Here is a 19,444-nt window from a genome sequence, read left to right on the forward strand (position 1 = left end):
CTCCCCTTTTTGAATATCTAGCTGTTCTTGCTGAAGAACCAAAAGATATTCATAGTTTAAATATATGTAAGTACTTTGAAAATGGAAGCCAATGAGCCTTTTCTCACTATGAGATAATTAACTGTTAAATACAAATGTTACAGTCTAGCAGTATGGAAGAGGACATGCGGTGTTCGGGATCTTAACATTTCCTTTTTCAACTCTATTTGAAGTTTACTGTCCTGGAAACATAAATATTTTAGTGTACATTTTAGAACTGGCTCCTCAGCTAGTACAAGGATGGTAGCTTTATCAATTAATTAACTGTAGCTCATTTAATGCCCGTATTTATGCCAGCTGAAAACCTAGTCCCTTCAGAAAAGTAAATAAGGGTAAAAGAAATTGGAGCTACTAGAGCTGGAAGTAATGTATCCATACAGAGTCTTTATAGTAGTATTCACTTTGTTGTGAAATGCTGAAGGTGGGGGTTTTGTCAAATAAGTGCAACTGACACTTTAAAATGTCAGAATTGGCAGTTTCATGGGCTTAGGCTGATGTTTCAATGTGAGGGGGGCATAATTTTCTACTCAAGATATTTTCAGTCTGTTTTGGAATAAGTATGTTATTTAGTGTAAACTTAAGGTAATTAAATTCAGATAGAAAGCTAGCCTTTATCTGTTTGACACGTAGTGATAGCAGGTCTACAAATAGTGCACTGCAATACATAAAGCTGTATGTAAAACAAGACATTTGTCGTTTACATGCATCCATTCTTACTCTTAGCTTGGTAAATGCAGAAAAGCTACAGTGATGACGCACCCAGTACACTTTTTAATGCTTTGTTTGATTTTTAGTTTCGTCTTAAGGAAAATATCTATTATACTGAATTATTTCATCAGAAAATGGTTTGGTTGAAACTTGGCTATATTTGGAATGTGTTGATTTCACAACTATATTCCCAAATTATTCAATGAAAAGAAAAGTGGAGGTGAAATACCATTTCTGGTATGAAAGGCAGCTTGTCTCAACATATGGGTTGCAACATTTAGGACTAAAGGCACTCCATACAGCCAGCGGGAAGGGCAGCTTTTAGAACTGGCTGACAGGCCACACCCAAAGGGTGGTGGTAAATAGCTCTTTCTCAAACTGGCAACCTGTCACTAGTGGAGTCCCCCACGGATCGGTATTGGGCCCAGTGTTATTCAATATCTTTATAAGTGATCTGGATAACAGCATCAAGTGTAGCCTGATGAAGTTTGCTGACAACACCAAGTTGAGTGGGAAAGTAGACACTCCAGAAGGGAGAGCTGCTCTGCAGGGAGATCTGGATAGGCTGGAGGAGTGGGCCAGCCAGAGCCTTATGAAGTTCAACAAGAAGTGTAAGGTCTTGCACCTGGGAAAACATAATGCGGGAGTGCAGCACAGACTGGGATCCACCTCGCTGGAGAGCAGCTCTGTGGAAAGGGACCTGGGGCTCCTGGTGGACAGAAAGCTCAACATGAGCAAACAGTGTGCTGCAGCGGCCAAGAAGGCCAGCAGGATGCTGAGTTGCATCAAAAAGGGCATCGCCAGCAGAGAGAAAGAAGTCATCATCCCACTCTACTCAGCGCTTGTCAGGCCACACCTGGAGCACTGTGTACAGTTCTGGTCCCTGCTATACAAAAAGAATGTGGCCAGGCTGGAAGGAGTCCAGAGAAGGGGTCACCAGGATGATCAAAGGATTGGGAAGCCTGCCGTATGAGGATAGGCTGGGAGAACTGCATTTGTTCAGTCTTGAGAAAAGGAGGCTTAGAGGGGATCTCATCACCATGTACCAGTACTTAAGGGGTAGCTACAAAGAAGATGGAGACTCCCTTTTTACACAGTGTCACATGGAGAGGACAAGGGGGAATGGACACAAGTTGCTCTTGGGGAGATTCCAATTGGACACCAGAGGGAAATTTTTCACATTGAGGACAGTCAACCATTGGAATAATCTCCCCAGGGAAGTGGTTGACTCAGCCATGTTGGACGCCTTTAAGAGTCGTCTGGACTGGGTGCTGGGCCATCTTGTCTAGACTGTGCTCTTCCTAGAAAGGTTGGACTAGATAATCCCTGAGGTCCCTTCCAACCTGTGATTCTGTGAAAATAAAGTTAATATTTGCTCCACCCCTAAGGGACTACATACAGATATGTTTAGGACATGAAACAAGGTTTGATTTGGGAGCTTACTGTTCAATGGAGACATTTTAGTTTATGTCTCTGAGGCATGTGGCTATGAAATTAAATACTCTGTGGGAATGCAGTGGGTTGTTTTTTTTTTTGTATATTAAGAAAAATCCAGCTTCTAAGATGCTTCTATCATGCGTCAAGTGAAAATGACATTTAGAGTTCCTGGGACTGTCCACCTTCAAACATTTTAAAGATTACCCATCCTGTTGTTCTGCTATGTGTGGCATCTTTAAAACTTCTATGAGATGAATGTGAGTGATGATTCAGCAATAGATGTGGACTGTTTTAATGCATGAAAAGGGTGGCAGGTACATCCTGTCCTAATCAGCCTAAAGTTTTATGGGTTCTGAAGTCAGCAAACTTTCAAAACAATTGTGAAGGGTATTGTCTTCTCTCTGGTGTTTATTTCTTTTTTAGGTATCTAGTGAGAACCAAAGTGCTCCATGGCTGCAGCTTTAAGGAAATTAGTGGGTTTTTTTAATTTGGTTTTGCTAGGTCTTTTTAGTCTACCACACATTCTGTTACCTGCAGCACTATCTGCAGGTTCATGTTTTTGCTATGTGTGGAAATGTATTCCAAACTTGGGAGGAAAGAGCTCCATTTTATTAGGGGTAAGATTTTCAGCTCAGAAGTTGTGTAGTCATTTACTTAATGAGGACTCCTGATGAACTGTGAAAACTTAAACTTTGAGGGACTGCTTTTCCAGAATTGTATTAAACTGGGGGGTGATGGGGAACTAACTCCGACCCTAAATCTCCAGTTTCTTTACTGAGGTCCCATATTTGTAATATTTTAATTCGTTTCATCAGTAGTCATTTTGGAACCCTGCCATAGATCTCTCACAGTATTGTACCTGGTTTAAAAAATAAATATCTTTTAATAGAAACCCAAAGCATAAATAGTCTTTTGTGAGGATGCAAAAAAAAGGTGATTACTTTTGTGTAGATCAGAATGCTAAAGCACATTGGGAAGAGAATATTATTCGTACAGAGAAGATGTAGTGTCTTAGCTTTTGGTATGAAGGCATTCATTGGTTGACTCTGACATCCAGTATTGGACAGATGACCTCTGATTTAATAGTAAGCTGAACTGTTCCTTTTGAATGTGAACTGCTTCGATAACTTCCCAGAATTTTCTGTAAGTTTTCTTTGTTCAGCTGATTATTTTCCTCAGCACATGGTTATATGCAGGAAGAACTTGAAAATGTTCCCAAATATTTCATGGCATTTATGGCACCTTTTTAGTGAAAATCGATATCCTGCCAACAAAATTCCTCCTAATTAATATATCACTATATATTTATGAGGTTAGAAATAACAAAAAAAAAACAAACCTCAATATATATTTTGGTTTTTGCTACTTAAATATCTGTGGGCTGTAATGCCAATGGTTGTTTTCATATATTTTTCTTCTTGGCCACCCGCACAACTCAGTGTTATCAGGGGTATGGTATGTGCAAAAGCACTTTCTGCCAATATATAAAATTTCTTGAATGTTGCTATCGAATACAATTTCTTAAGAGACTCAGCCAAAGTTACAGGTGTGCTTGTTTGTATTTTGGTTTTCCATGACTTGAGCTGTTTATTTACTATAACCCTTCTTAAACTCACAGTTTCCAGTTAACTTTGGAATGCAATATTTACCTGTTGGTGTCCGGTTAATAACTAAATAGATGAGCTTTCTCTTGACAAGCGATTTTCATTTTTTCTAGAAGAAATCTGAGCATCTTATCAATAGTTGGGACCCTACCATGCTTTCTAGTGTTAAACCTGCCTGCAAACCAAACCAGGCCTAATAACGTGCTGAGTGCCCTCAATTCAGCCTCCATTCTGGTACCCTGTAAAGTCTTTAGGTATTTGGTAGTAAATGGAATGTTCCATCAGCATAGTAATGCTTCAGTAGCTAAATAAAAGGTACTGATCCTGAAAGTTGCATTTAGTAAACAAAACATCATAGATATGCATTGGCAGGAAAATAAATGCAAATTTAACAACTCACTTTGTAGACTGTGCCCAGGATCATACCACAACCAACTTGAATGGCAAGTAGTGGGTTCAGCAAGGCTTTGTGTTGGTGGCATTTACTCAGCCATCTTGGGGATGTGAGAGAAGATGAATTGGGTTGTATTAACCTGATGTCTTCAAGCCTTGAACAAAGCAGAATGATTCAAAGAATTCCCCAAGCACCATTTTTTAAAGGGATAGTCACTGTTATGTTTCAACGGCTTCCTAGTTTTAATCTTACTGTAGATTTCTGTGAAGGTGTGCTTTTCCAAATACTCTTTTTTTAGGGTAATCTTTACACACAGTACCTTCTGCTTACATTCTGGCTCATTTTCCTGTTCCTTCATTCCCAAACTAAAATCAAATATGTATTCCAGCATCCCATAGGAGAACACTTACTTTTTGTACTGGTAGCGAAAATACTTCCTTGACTGAACGTGAAGTTTGTATCTTGGCGACCAGCAGAGTGTACCACAAATAGTTTCTGAAACCTTGTGGACATGAAGAAATTTTAGTACCAAGGATGTCACTCGTAAATAGCTGGATGCAGTGTACTTCCGTGTCAGTACTCTCCTCCTTCCATCTCCTTGTCTTAGACGTTGTCTTAGTGAGTCATGTCATGCTCTTATACAAGGTGTAAGCTTTTAGTGCAATTTGTCTTTATTAGGAGCTAACTTAGCTCTAGGTGTTTCCAGAATAACATACCCATATACATGGAAAATGTCAGTATTTGATTCAAGTCAGGACCCAACAAACCAGTTACTCCTCCTGTCCTTATTTCTAGAGCAGTGCTTAGTAAGTAGAGGATAAGCTTTTGGTAGCCAAACGTTGCCTGTATATGGGTTTATCAGGAATTTCAGAAGTCCAAGGCAGCTGATGTTTTGCATAGGGACCAAAACCTATTTTCATGGGTCTGGCCAGAAAAGTAAAATTGATGCCACAAGAGACATTAGGGTAAAGTGAACTGTCTTTTCCCCATCTTAATCCCAGGAACAGAAGAGCCTGTAAATGAGAACGGTACCCTGATTTTAGTCTTGCAACAGAGGCAGCCATTGAGTCAGACACCTTTCCCTGCCTTCAGTCACACACAAACTTGTGTAGCCATTGGTTAAACTCTTTCCTGTATATAGTCTTAAACGTAAAGAGAGCAAAAGTTCTTCACGTGCTAAACACAACTTTCTGACAGAAACGCTGTTTGTAAAAGTAAGTTTAACTTGACAGCATAATTCCAGAAACTTCTAACTGTTCTAACAAGAGAGCATAAAACTTCCAAGTAAATATATGTTGTGTGCCATAGCAATGGTATTTTATCTTGCAGAGGAGTGGATAAGCAGACATAAGCAGCATTCTGCTCCTAAAAGCCAGGCTTTACCTTCCTTTATGAATTTGTGTTTGGGATAGCTATCATTTTAATGCTCTGCAAGTTTAAATTACTGTAAGGAACTATAGGCTCTCCCTTAAGAGTGTACTGTGATGTTTTCTATTATGGAGGGCTTGACATCATACAAAGAGAACCTTGGAGCACTCTTACTGATAAGGAGGGATTTGAGAGTAAGATAATACAGTTTACTCTTCAAATTGAAGTTAATGGTGACTTTGCGCAATCCATTCATGAGCTTTTCATGGATACATCTTTGGTATCTGCATTATGTTAGAAATTCTGAAATGCAATGCTACCTTATCCAAGTGTTGAAATCCCAGTGTGGGACTGCTATTAAGCCTAACAAGCTTGACAGTCTCTTCTAAAATGTATGAGTGGAATTCCCACTTTTGATTTTTTTTTTTCCTATTAGAACCTACTTGTTTCCATTTCTTCTGTAATAGAAGTCATGAATTATTTACATTTGATATTTGAGGACAAGATGATGGAAAAGCCTGAGAATGTCTTGCTAAGAAAAATTATATTTATTGTAATATATTTTAAAACATTTTTGATTTCTATGTCATTTTTCTTAGAGAAAAAAATAAAAAAGATACCTTAAGCCTCAATTTAGCTTGACCTTAAAAGTCTCTAATGAAAAGTTGATTTCTGAGCTTCCTGTTTGCTTCCCCTGGCATTTCCAATTTGAAACAATGGTTAGAGTTACACATTAGAAGTTCAGATGGCAGAGAAAGTGGCAGAAACAGGATTTCTAAAAACTACCAGTCATGTAAGCTTGCAGGGTAAAATATTTATGTACACGCAAGCTCAAAATAATTAAAAGTGTCATCCATGTACAATCCTGTCAGCAGTGAAACTGGCCAAGTTTATACCTGAAACTCCCCTGAAGCCTTTTTCCTGCTGTTTCACCACTCCTGTGAGTCCTTCAGGTGGGAATTTCACTTGAAATAAAGAAAAATTTTTTTGTGGGCACTAATTATTTAACTGTATCTAACCTAAAGGGCAAAAGGTCATGCTTTTATTTTAGCAGCCTAGCTGTGTAAATTTCATAAGGTATGTTATTGATCAAACCATATACATTTTGAAAGGTATTTTCTTCCAAATCTTACCAAACTGTAACCTTTTAAACCAGAATTTTGTGATAGCTGAATTATTTTCTTCATGGGGGAAACTCTGAGGGATGCTGCTGTCAGCATTTTCTTGTGCTCAGTCTTCCTATCGGCTCATTCTCCTGAAAATAGCTAAGGGTACTGTCCGGGTTTTGTTGTCCAGGCTGTAATAGAGCTCATTTGGTTCCCCTTTTGAGAACAAAAGGTGACAAGGTTTTCATGGAAATTAAGTTGACTGGTGCAAGATTTTAAGACCATGCAGAACCGTAGGTTCTAGATAGGAAGCCATTCTGCGGCTGACAGGGAGAGGAGAGTTATCTGAGCAGATCGGTTCTGCCCACCTCTGTTGGGGGTTGCTAATCCTAACTGCTTTCCCAGTCACTGGAAGTGCAGGGTATGGAAAAGATGGGACAGAAGAATGAGACCTCACTGTACTCCTGTCTGCTACAAGCCTTTTGTCAGTGAGATAAGACTGGGCTTTGGTGCAATGCAGGCAACGGGGCATGCTGTTTATTTGCAGTGGCTGGCCATTTGTTTTTCATTTAGTAATTTATTAAACGAAAATCCCTTTCCCTTTTGAAAATAAAAAGGTATTACTTGCAGTCTGTGTTCTAGTCAGTGTTTTTAATCTGTTTTCTGATAATAGTCAAAATCTAACTTTAACGTGTCTAAATATGTTTATGGCTGTATAGATTAATGGAACTGATGTTAGCATGTTTAAAATTAGTTTTAACATATAAGTAAAATGAAAAGACTAAAACAAATTATTTGCCTCAAAGTTCCATTTATATGGTGTATGTTTCAAGCTAATAAACATGGCTTACTGTGGGTCAGCATGTCATATCCCAGTGGTGTCTAGTGAGATGGAGGGTTATCTTATATGTCAGCTAGATAACCCTGTGAACAATTTTGAGCAGTGGAGATAATGGGACTGAATTCTGAAATGAGGTAGAACTCTGAAATGGGGCAGAATTCAGAACAGGAGCTGGAAATATCTGAGAGTACAGTGTCGTGTGTGAGCACCATACAGCTGCTTATGAAGGCAATTGCCTTTTGGCATCAGTCGTCGCTTATGTTTGACAATAATCCTTCTTCATAGGGTGCAATTAAACTGTGGGAGAATGGCTAATCAGGTACATATTCCTATAGAAAAGAAAGGTGAAGTGAAAAAAATACTTGCTAGTGGTGCTATCCTTTTTTATCTAAGGATTTTTTTTATTATAGATATTGCATGATAATCTAATAAGCATTTTTTGCCATGTTTTGGACAACATGGCAACTCTTCAAGTTGTGCTGTCCACAATTACTGTGTTGTTTAAACAGCAAGTAATTTTTCTAATGTTTCTCTCTTTTTCTTAATAAATATAAATTTTATGTACTTTGAGGAAATTGTAGATTATCGTTGTGGCAATAGATGCACTTTCATACTTCATTTTTTTATTATTCTATATTTAACTGGTTTTAATTTTATAAATAAGGAAAAGGTCAAATTTGCACATTTCTGAAAAGAACAGTTATGCAGTTTCATATCTTCTCAGATGACACAACAGGCTTTCTAACTGTGCATTGAAATCAGACCATCGATATCATAATTGAAGTAATTCAGTCTTCGTCCAAAATATATAACTGATACAAGCAATTATAAACTACTTGAGTTTTGGGTTTGTTTCCAGCATTAGAGCTGGCACAATATATCCTGCTGAATTCCATTATCACCTTTTGGAAAATGGACTTTTGCATGTATATATTTACAGCCTATATTTTGCCAAATCTTAGGAGCGCTGGTGTTAAAGGTATTTTCTTCCCCACATCTATTGTATCACTCGTCTTGTGCTTGCCTTTTATTTTTAGCCATAGCATAAGTGAATTATCCAGTACTGACAAGCATATTCTATTAGCATTTCTTCATACACTTGATAATCACAGTTGTAACTCATAGCAAAAGCTTAGTGACTTCTGTAGCCTTTGGTCAGCCAGTAGAGGCCACTCATAGCTTGCTACTGAAGCTGGGCAGTGATTTGAAAATGGGGATTTTGTTGTGTGCATGGGTTTTCAGTACCCTCTGAGTAAGTTTACGCTGCCATGAACTGTCATAGTATGACTTGTACCTGCAAAGGGTTCTGAGTAATTCTGGTTAGAGATGTAAATGCATTTAATATTGATGTTTTTCTGTTTCCTATAAGTCCTGTGGCAGTAGGAATAAAAATCACTTTCAGTAGTACACTTAAAGCAGTCTTAAAGCAAATGCTTTAATGACATCCTTTGTTGTTGGTACAATCTTTACTGTCATATTCCAGTACTTTAATGAAGTAAGGAAAAACTATTACAGATTACTTTGTTGAGGGGGAACGGGAGAGGGGGGTCTTGTTTGTATATTTTTCTTGTTTTTCCAAGTGAGGAACTGAGCTGCAGACAACTTATCAAAGGTCAAAACAGCAAGCCTTGTAGCAAAGCAAGGAATTGAAGCTGCATCTCCAGATCAAGGCTAATATCCTAATCGCTGCTCTGCTCCTTCCCCCTGTCTACATCACCATGTGGGTATCTTTACTTATCGATTATAATTTTACAAGTAAAACCATGATCTCAGCATTTTAGATCATTAATAAGGATAAAGTCCCAGTATTACTGAAGTCAAAATCCTGTTGACTTAGTGAAGCTAAGATTTCATCCTAGAATAAGTTTTATATCTAAATGGACAGCTAAAATATAATAATAAAGATTTTTTTAATATGCAGCATATTATTGCAGCATTTAATTAGTAGCTCTTTGTACAAAGGTAAATTAGGGTTTCATTTAAAGAAAATTTGTTAAGTATTAGCTATTTACAGAGTAATGAAGTAGCAAAATTTTGGCCATTGTTCTGTTGGCATTTCTAATGCAATTCAGACAGCTGCCCTGAAGATTTTACCTTTCCTAACACCAAAAAAAAATTGAAATAGTGGTTCTGTGTGGTGTGTTTATGCAGTCCTGATGATCTTACATTTGCTTTTGTACAAGGAGTTGGTTTAATTTTAAAAAACACCTCGTTTATAGTTTCTTTTTGAGACTTATAAATCGGTCCATTTTTTGCAGCGCTGTGAACTGCTGTTGGAGCAACAGTACCACATAGTACTACTTCATATTTAATATTAGGAAACTCGAAAGAAACTCTCCTACTGGCCCCTTGCAGATAGGACACTTGTACTTTTCACTTTACCTGATACTTTCTCCATTGACCAAATAATTTTTTTACATTATACACTAGTACTTATTTTCTCTGCTTTAATAGCTCCTCCAGTGTTACCATATCACATACCTAAAGGCAACATGTATGCTCTAATGTACACTGCGTCATTAAACTTATTCTGTTGCCTATTCTATAGTATATAAAAGCTTGTCTGTTTGACAAAGATTTAGGACAAAACATGGTCTGTGATACTTTCTGCTAGTGTTACCATTTAAAACAAATCAATAAAAAAACCTTACACCTAGGCCAGTCTCTTTTCAAAAATCTTTTTTGTTTTAAATTTATACTTACTTAATTTGAAATCCAGGTTTTATCTTAAAAGCAACAGAGAAAAACTGTGTAATAGAAAAGATTTACAGAAAAATTCCCTGTTCTGCTATTATAAATGAGATTTAAATTTTCCAACTTTCTCTGAAGGAGCTATGTTCAATAGTGGACTTTTCTTCTTTTAATCTCCAGTGCAATAGTTTTTCTTTTCCATCTGTTAATCATTCAATTGAAAACCATATATGAAAAGATAGAGATATTTTGATCAGTTTTGTGAAAAGAAATGTAGAGAAAACTCTTAACAGTGTGTGAAATCACTGGAGAGATATTTTAAATCCAAGAAACGTACTGATTCTCACTTTATCCAGGGTGCATAGCTTGCTCTTTCTTTTTTCTTTTTCTTTTTTTTTTTTTTAAGAGAAAGCAATAAAACAAGTACAGGGAGATGCGTGCTTGCTGTAGGACTAAAGTCCATGTCTTTTGACCTATTTTTCGTGAGGTATTTTTCCTTCTTTGTCACTTGCATCTATTTTGCAAGCAGAATGGCAATGATCCATTGATTTTTGCAACACTATGTTAGTAAGAGGTCAATTTGAAAGAATTATAACTAGACTAGCAAGAAACTGGCCTAGAACTATTCTTGCCAGTGAACCATATCTTCATGAAGACTTTGTAGAGTTTGACTAAGCATCACTTAAAGGTAATTTGTACATTAAAGAGGTGCTTCTCTGGAATGGTCAGTTTGGGCCCTTGAGCAAGAGCGTGCTTGTAGAGGGAATAAAAATGTAATGGTAATGTCAAGCTGGGCTTATGGCAGTGATTCAGTAATGCATACTGTGAAAGCTGGTTGTGTTTTTCTTAGTTTTCTATATTTCTCCAAGTCAGAGAATTTGTATCTAAATTGTTTTTTAAATGTATCTCATCCAGAGCTTTGTTTATTGTAGGTGCTTTCCAATGCTTCTAATGAAGAAGGGGTTGAAAATGAGTGATAATAAATTGATGCTGAAAATAATAAGAAATTGCTCTCAATTAGCGCAATAAAATATAAAGGATAGATTTTCTCTATTTTTTCCCTTGATATAGTTTGATTTAATTCCCTATGAATTGGCAATTACAGATCCGTGACCTATGGAAGTGCCATTGTGATGCTGTAATTTGCACTGCAAAATCCTGTTCTCCAGGTGTTGTGGTTCAGCCTCAGTCAGCAACTAAACACCCCGCAGCCGCTCACTCACTCCCCCACCCCTCTGGGATGGGGGAGAGATCGGAAGAGCAAAGGCATAAAAAAAAAAAAATTTGGGGGGGGTTGAGATAAGAACAGTTTAATAATTAAAATAAGATAATATAATAAAAAGGAAAAGGGAAAAAGGGGGAAAAAAAACCCAGAAACACAAATAATACAACCGCTCACGCTCACCACCCGCCAACCAACGCTGCTGGTCCCGAGCTGTGATTGCTGCTTCCCTTCCCCGGCCAGCTCCTCCCAGTTAACGTACTGGGCATGATGTTGACGTTGTATGATATGGAATATCCCTTTGGCCCGTTTGAATCCGCTCTCTTAGCTGTGCCCCCTCCCCTCACGGCTTCTTGTGCACCCGGCAGAGCACGGGAAGCTGGAAAAGTCCTTGACTAGTACAAGTGCTACCCAGCAGCAACCAAAACATTGGTGTGTTATCAACATTATTTTCATACAAAGTCCAAAGCAGAGCACTATGCCAGCTACAGTGAAGAAAATTAACTCTATCCCAGCTAAAACCATGACACTAGGATTTGATTTTAGTTGCATTTCGTTTTGGACAGCAACTTGTTTTGCAGAAACTCCTGCCTGAGAAAATTGGATTTGCTACTGAACTTTTCAAATCGTATTCATCAATACAGTGTTTTTAGAGAAAGATACTATACATATGTGAACCCAGAAAAAAAGTATCTTTTCTTCTGGAATTTAAAAGATTTTGCTAATATAATTAATTTTTACATGTATTAATCTGTAGTTGATCATAGCAGTCGATTTAAAGGGTGGAAAAAGGGACCTATTCTTTCATTTAGAAAAGTGAAAAGCTCATTTGTGTAACTAGTATTCAGCAAACTTTTGCTGAAGTTTTACTGGTTTTGCATACTATGAATGTGACACACTTTGGATAAGTTAAGCATTCAAATAATTCCATAAGTACTTAAATGGATTTTTCAAACACATCATAGAATCATTTAGATTGGAAAAGACCTGTAAGATAATCAAGTCCAACCATAAGCCTAACACTGCCAAGTCCACCAAATTATAGCAAGGGAATAATATCCTGTGAAAAACAAGCTCAGTAATGGCTTTTCACTGCACGGGCTATGGATTTTATTTGGCATAAAATCCAATTTAAAATAAAAAGATCACTTTCAGTATTTAAGAATTACTTAATTTTTAAGAAATTTTAATTTTTTTTTTAATGATGGAAAATGTATCTGAGGTTCAGTTATGAATAGGACATGGATATGTTATGAATACCTGGTATGACCAGCTGGTCAGAAGAGGGGATTATCCCACTGTATTCAGTGTTGGTGTGGCCACACCTGGAGTACTGTGTGCAGTCTTGGGCCCCACAGTTTAAGAAGGATGTGCATCCAAAAGAAGGCAACAAGCTGGTGAAAGGGCGAGAAGGAATGTCCTTTGCAGAGTGGCGAAGGACCCTGCATTTTTCTAGTTGGGAAAGAAAAGGAGGCTGAGGGGTGACCTCCTTGCTCTCAACAGCTTCCTGAGGAGGGGAAGCGGAGAGGGAGGGGCTGATTTCTTCTCCCTGGTATCCAGTGATAGGATGTGTGGGAATGTTTCAAAGCTGCACCCGGGGAGGTTTAGACTGGACATTAGGAAGCATTTCTTCATCGAGAGGGTTGTCAAACACTGGAACAGACTTCCTAGAGAGGTTGTCGATGCCCCAAGCCTGTCAGTGTTTGAGGCATTTGAACGATGTCCTTAATAACATGCTTTAACTTTTGGTCAGCTCTGAATTGGTCAGGCAGTTGGACTAAGATGATCATTGTAGGACCCTTCTAGCTGAAATTATTCTATTCTATATTCTTAGCATTTAAAAATAACAGTTTCTGTGCTCAACGTTATTTGTGCAGAGTGAAATCCTGTACCTTTCTTGTCCTTCTTTTTCTATTTAATCCCACCATCATTCCATGTATCACTTCTGAAGTTTGTCATATGTAATATGTCAGGTAGCAGTGTACATTGTTGTGTATTTTGAGGCAAAACCCCTTAGTCTTGAATACTTTTCCATTTTACTCTGTCCATCAGTGTAGGTCATAATTTCTCAGCCTAAGCAATCTTTAAAAAACAAGAGTACTTTTTATCCAAGCTGGGGTTCCTGTGTTTCAGGGACTCTGAAAACAATAGGCAGCAACCACCTTGCCATCTTACTCGAGCAATGGTAAAAGGACTTGTAGCCAGGAGAAACTGAGAGTTCCAAAGATTACCCTAAACTTCATTCATAGTAAAATAGTTATATCAAGCATAGTAATCTCTTGTGCAGTGTGTTGCTGGAGAGACTTTGCACAGAAGGAAAATTAAAAGCAAGGAGGCTCAAAGGTTTCCCTAGTTTCCCTTTACGTTCCTACTTATTTTGCTGCTTTATGCAACTAAGCCACAGTACAGATTGCAACACAGTTGAGCTGTGTGAAGAACCATGACACTTCTTTTCTACTTTTTGAAGGTCAGTATTGTTCCTCATCCTGTAGGACATCATTCCTAGTCTTTTGCTACAGCTAGTATGTTTTTTAAAAGCTGCTATTCTTAATTAGAGGAAATAGTTAGAAATACTTCCACTTTTTATATTAGTTGTAGTTACCTAAGTTTTAGCATGAGTGTGATTATGTTTGGTTATGGGGTAGTGCGACTTCTAGAAACACAGACTATTAAGTATACTTCCTTGAAAGAGGTTATTGGGCATTTCCTAGTCTTTTTAGTGTTTCATAGGAAAGAATTTTGGAGGCCAGAATTCTGCTCATTTTGTGTGTGAACTTGAAAGTGTGCCATGGCATTTTTTTCCAAAAGTTTATCCATCAAAAGATTTGAAAAAAGTATTACTACTTTTATATTATTAGAAAAAAAAAATCTGCTGCATTTCTTCCTGTAAAGCACGTGACAAAAGTAGTCTACAGCAATTGTTGGATATTATTTAAATGCCCTTTTTCAGATTGCACTTAACTTGCCCAGGTCTCAGGTGTTTGTTAAAAAAATAGAGAAAGCACTCCCTCACTCACTTTTTCGGAGGGAACAGTAACATAAAGACATCAGACATAAGGAAGGAGAATTTGATGAGAAGCACGACAAGCACGCTTTAGTTCCAACATCTTTTCTCAGATGGCTCAGTCCTGGTCACCTCGACCCCTGTGGCTAAGAACTGTCAAGGACCATAGCCATCAGTGCTAAATATACAGCATCAGCTCTGTGATATTGTGTACTCACAGCAAATTTACCATACAAGTGTTAAAAGCTAACACTCTTCTGTATACAAAGAGGATGTTTAATAGCATGTAAGAATTTACCATTACCAAGAAGTGTGTTCTTAATGAATGAAAATGAACTTAGTTTAAAGATTAAAACAGTCCTGATCTGTCAGTCTTCTAAACACTCCTATTACAGTAATTCTGATTCCCTGATACACATGTATGAGTGCATGCACACTCACATCCATTCTATTTAAAAAAAAAAAAAAAATTTAGTTGTGCAAACTTTCAGAGTTGCTTATTCTTAGCATGCCAAGAGAAAGCTAGTACTTACTTTAACCCCTGATTTCTTTTTGTGCACTGGGACTTCATCACCTAAACCAATTCTAGATAACTATGCGTAATTTTTTTATTAATAAAGAATCTGAACAGTTGACGGGTTTTTTTGATATTTTATTTTAATGCCCTGCAATCTGCTGCCACTTTCTGGGGCATTTGGCACTCACTTCTGTGGAGATTCATCAGAACTTTGCAGTAGGTTTTTCTAATAGTGAATTAGCAATGAAGATGGGCAACAGGTTTTATTGACAGATAACTTTATAGATAACAGTTCTTTCAAATATTAATTCATTTGCATTAACGTATTGTGAATCTTACAATAATAAACATTCAGTTTTATGTAAAGTTCTATATGTGTGCATTATGAGTTTAGGTTTATAAATATTCTGTGGCTGCTTGGTAACTGAAGCTATCTAAGGTATGCAAGAGAAACCTTAGCAGTGTACTTTGTGATCAGCTGTAACTGTATTCCAAGCAAGTTCAAATTCTCATACAAATTAGTGGAAAAACGTACTTCTGTTGTTTATAATATTATTTTAAAACTAGCAATTTATCAAGTGGTTTTTCTTGACATTTCCATGCTTATTAAATTTCAGATTATGTATTTTGAGTGAGCTGGAAACATAAACTTGTCTCCATAAGTATGGCTGCAGGTAAACAACCAATTTTAGTCCAGAAAATAGCTTCTGCTTCTGTCAACATGTTGTTTATTTTCTCCCTGAGATAAAAAGTTCAGTTTTCTGATATTTGTACCAAGATAAAGTCTGTAAACAAGATTAATATAGTGTGGAAAAGGTTGTCAGCAGCCCTGGCAAAGGAAATAAGTTGCCTGTACACAGAACATACTGTAAACTGAATAAAAGTGTCAGGTCCACCATGAGATAATGTGATCATGAACCTCTAACAAAGCATGACATAGGCACAGTTGGCTTTTCTTATAGCCACAGTGTAGAAAATGGATTACTATATTCCAGGGATACCCACTGGAATAGCATGAAAACCTGATTTTGAGATTAATGCAGGATGTAACTCTCAAGAGCTGAGCTACATATTTACCTATAGCATTAAAGTAATGGTTTAGTTATTAATCTTAAAATTTGGAAATTACATATTAAAATACTTGTTCATATTTCTAACTCTGTCTTTCTGAACTGGTGTTTCTTGCTCTTATTATTAGGTGAACTATGACGTTGCAAAAGTAACATTTGGTGACCTTTTTTTTTTTTAATATTATCGTGTGGCTATATAAGGCCTCAATAAGTCTAGTAAACCACTAAATTCTAAATGTGGGTAAAGCAGTAGGTGCTGTTCTCCCATGCAGCTGCCATGAGTGGCTCTACTAGGGATTTGGATGCTTGCATAGACTTTTCTGCAGTAAGGTACTACCAATTCTTTTCAGTCACCACCAGCTAGAAAGTGACAATGCTTTAGGGTTTCTCAGTTCGGCCCCAAGTGACGACATTCTACAGGTCAAAGAAACAGATTTTGGTCAAATATTTTAACTGCATGGAGCTGTCAAATTATTCAGTGAGTGTTCTTTTAAAGTTCTCCAGACTTGGAGCATCAACTGCCCTAGCTTTTTTCCAGCATGAGACCAGCTGAATAGGGATATTTTTCTTAAAAGTTGAGTACGTTGTTCTTTCAGTAAAGAGTAGGCTGCTTTTATCTGTGAATCTTCTGCTTATGTACTTCTGGCAAGCCTGAGCCATGTAAAAGTATTATCACTGAATTTTTGTGGTCTCCTTTCAAAACTGGCAGAACACCTGATTTTATTCCCACCTCTGGTCATCTACTGACTATCAAACTATCTCCAAGGAACTGAAAATTTGTTCCTGCATTCTCTCCAACAGGAATAGTTTGCCTTCTGCTCTGGGTTTTCAAGCAGGAGTTTCTTCAGGTGGTCTCTTATTCTTCTGCTTTTACCTATCAACAACTGCAAACAAATTAAGCAGATTCTAAAAATAAAAATAAAGCTGCTTGAATGCATTCTTGAGCAATGCCAGAATATCATCATCTGCAAAAGTCTGCATGTGCTATCATGCATTCTTAAGACCATTCTTAAATTGAGCATATTATGCATTTTTCACATGGGACAAGAAGTACAGTGTAGTGTGGTAAAAATTGTTTTATCTTTTTTTTCTATCCCACATCAACTTGAATTTCAAAAGCTTTGTACTGGGATACAAAGGTTGGGAGTAATTTTTAATAAATTTATTGTTGTATTATCCATAAATAAGGATAGTATGTTGAATATGATTTACAAAATATTTAACTTTCATTTTTCGGAGATTAAGTACTCCGTGGACTTCTCGAAAGTAACTTAGGCTTCTGACATCTGTAAGTGCCTGACGTCTAACATCCAATCAGAATGACACACGCAGGAATTTGGCAAATCTTGTATAGCGCTTTCTGCACTCAGACTTTACTTAAAAATTGCAGATATTGCTAATTGCATTTACTTTATCTAGTGTATTGTCTCTATTTTGTATTTAGTATTTGTGATATATTTTCTTAATAAAATAATAACTGTGCGTGTATGCTGTTCCATTATTCAAAGGCTTTTTTTCCCTACTTCTTTCCATTAGGTAACTCCAGGGCCAGGCGGTAGCAGGAAAACGGTTCACTTGTCCCAGGATTCTCTTCACCATGAGTGAGTATCAGTGATGGGAGTTTATTACTGTTTGCTTTACAGTAGTACCTCTGTCTCAAAGCCACATTTTACAACTGTACAAATGTGATAAGAGAACCTCAGCTCAGTTACATAATGATCTTTATTTAATAATATTTATAATCCGCTGTAATTCATTTTGTTTCTTAATGAAACGTGACATTCAGTGCTTTGTAAATGTGTTGCTATTAACTTGATAAGTATATGCTTTTCTAAAAACGCAACACTCTCTAAGGCTACATACCAAATACATGTTGTTGAAAAAGACCTGCTTTATTTTTCTCCAAAGGGAAATTCAGAAATGCCAAGCTTAAATATATGAAAATAAACAAGCGTCACATCTTTGAGTCTTAAAAATGATGTATCATGTGAGGAAGAAAGTTATCATAAATTCCACAAAAAGACAGTGAATTAATTGTTTGGACACATGTAAATAGGGAATGTCATTCAGTTTGTTTAGTTACTCCAGTGTGCCATTACTGTAAACTCTTATTCTGTTCAGCTGACAACATTAGCAGCATTATTTCTTGGTTATCTCTTCTGAATAGTGACATTAAGAAGTTTAAATTTTCCTGTATTTTCCAAATCAGAAATCTAAAACACAGACAGACACAGTTAGGAAATAATATATTTGGGGATACATTTATGTGTTCTAACTGCTACGAGATACAGCATTCACAGTTTAAAACAAAACTTGCCTAAGCATATATACTGCAAACATCAGATCTGCAGTACCAACTGTTTTATGCTACTAATCCACTTCTTTGCACTTGCTAATGTGTGTGGTAACTCAAGAGGTTGTGATTTCATAACTTATTTCTGGCCAAAATTAATTCAACTGATACTTTATGGTTTTTTACTTCTGTTTATTTTATTAAAACAAACAAGCAAACAAATAATACTGTAATTAAGTGAATGGACAAAATTATGAAAGTGGTGTGAATACCATATTCTCATTGCAAGAGGTCTTATTTACTATGAGGAGTCAATTTTTTTGATGTCTGAATATGAGATGCATTCAAATTGCTTGGATACATTTTCTCAATACAGATACATTTTACTAATAATGTAGCATGTAATCCACTGATTTGCCACAAACTAGCAGAGTTTATGTGGAGGAAAATACCCCAGTTTGCTGCTCCTCCTTGAGCATTTGCTGTTGACACTGGTCAGAGACAAGGCACTGATCTATGTGGAATATAGACCCTAGCCCATTATATTTCTTATCTTCATCAGCTTCTGGATGTTTGCGACCTTATTTGTTGGGTCACTTGCAAATGTGATCGTTTTTCTTCTCATCCACTGCCAACGTCAAAGTTGTGTGTGCTTGAAATCTCCCTGTTTTCCTCAGATTTCAAACTATTCAGCTTAGTTGGTGTACATTTCATGTCCAAAATATATAAACGTCTTCTAATTTTTAACTCAAAGTATACTTTAACTTTATTGCTGTCATTCTTTTGTCATTTCCAACTTCTTTTCCTTAATCACCTTAAAAGGTAAAAAAGGAGTTCACAGTATGCATGTTTCACTGACAGCTGATCTTGTATACAAGAATGAGAGGGTTGGCTGCTCATTAGCAAACTCACAAAAAGTGAGCGACAAAAAGCCACAAAAATTTCAGCTTTGTGACTTAGATGGAGTAGTCTAGACCAGACAGTTCTATGGAATCTGCTTCTTATTTATTTATTTATATATAAATATATTTATAAATATAGTAAATACATATTTATAATATATATTTTATATATATAAATATATACTATAAAAATAATATATATTTATAAATATGTAATATGTAATTTCAGATCCTCCATGTGTTAATTG

General features: G+C 36.7%; 1 protein-coding gene across 3 annotated transcripts in view; it reads left to right on the forward strand.

The window, feature by feature from the left end:
• GPATCH2 (G-patch domain containing 2) overlaps positions 1–19,444 on the forward strand; it is a 126,768-nt gene that overhangs the window by 68,965 nt on the left and 38,359 nt on the right. For all 3 annotated transcript variants that reach the window (XM_075088856.1, XM_075088854.1, XM_075088858.1), the window contains one exon: positions 17,538–17,602. In XM_075088856.1, coding sequence (XP_074944957.1) covers positions 17,538–17,602 — 65 coding nt within the window. The remainder of the gene's footprint in view (positions 1–17,537; positions 17,603–19,444) is intronic.

This window comes from Phalacrocorax aristotelis, chromosome 3, assembly GCF_949628215.1.
Source record: "Phalacrocorax aristotelis chromosome 3, bGulAri2.1, whole genome shotgun sequence".
In the NCBI taxonomy this organism is placed as follows: Eukaryota; Metazoa; Chordata; class Aves; order Suliformes; family Phalacrocoracidae; genus Phalacrocorax; species Phalacrocorax aristotelis.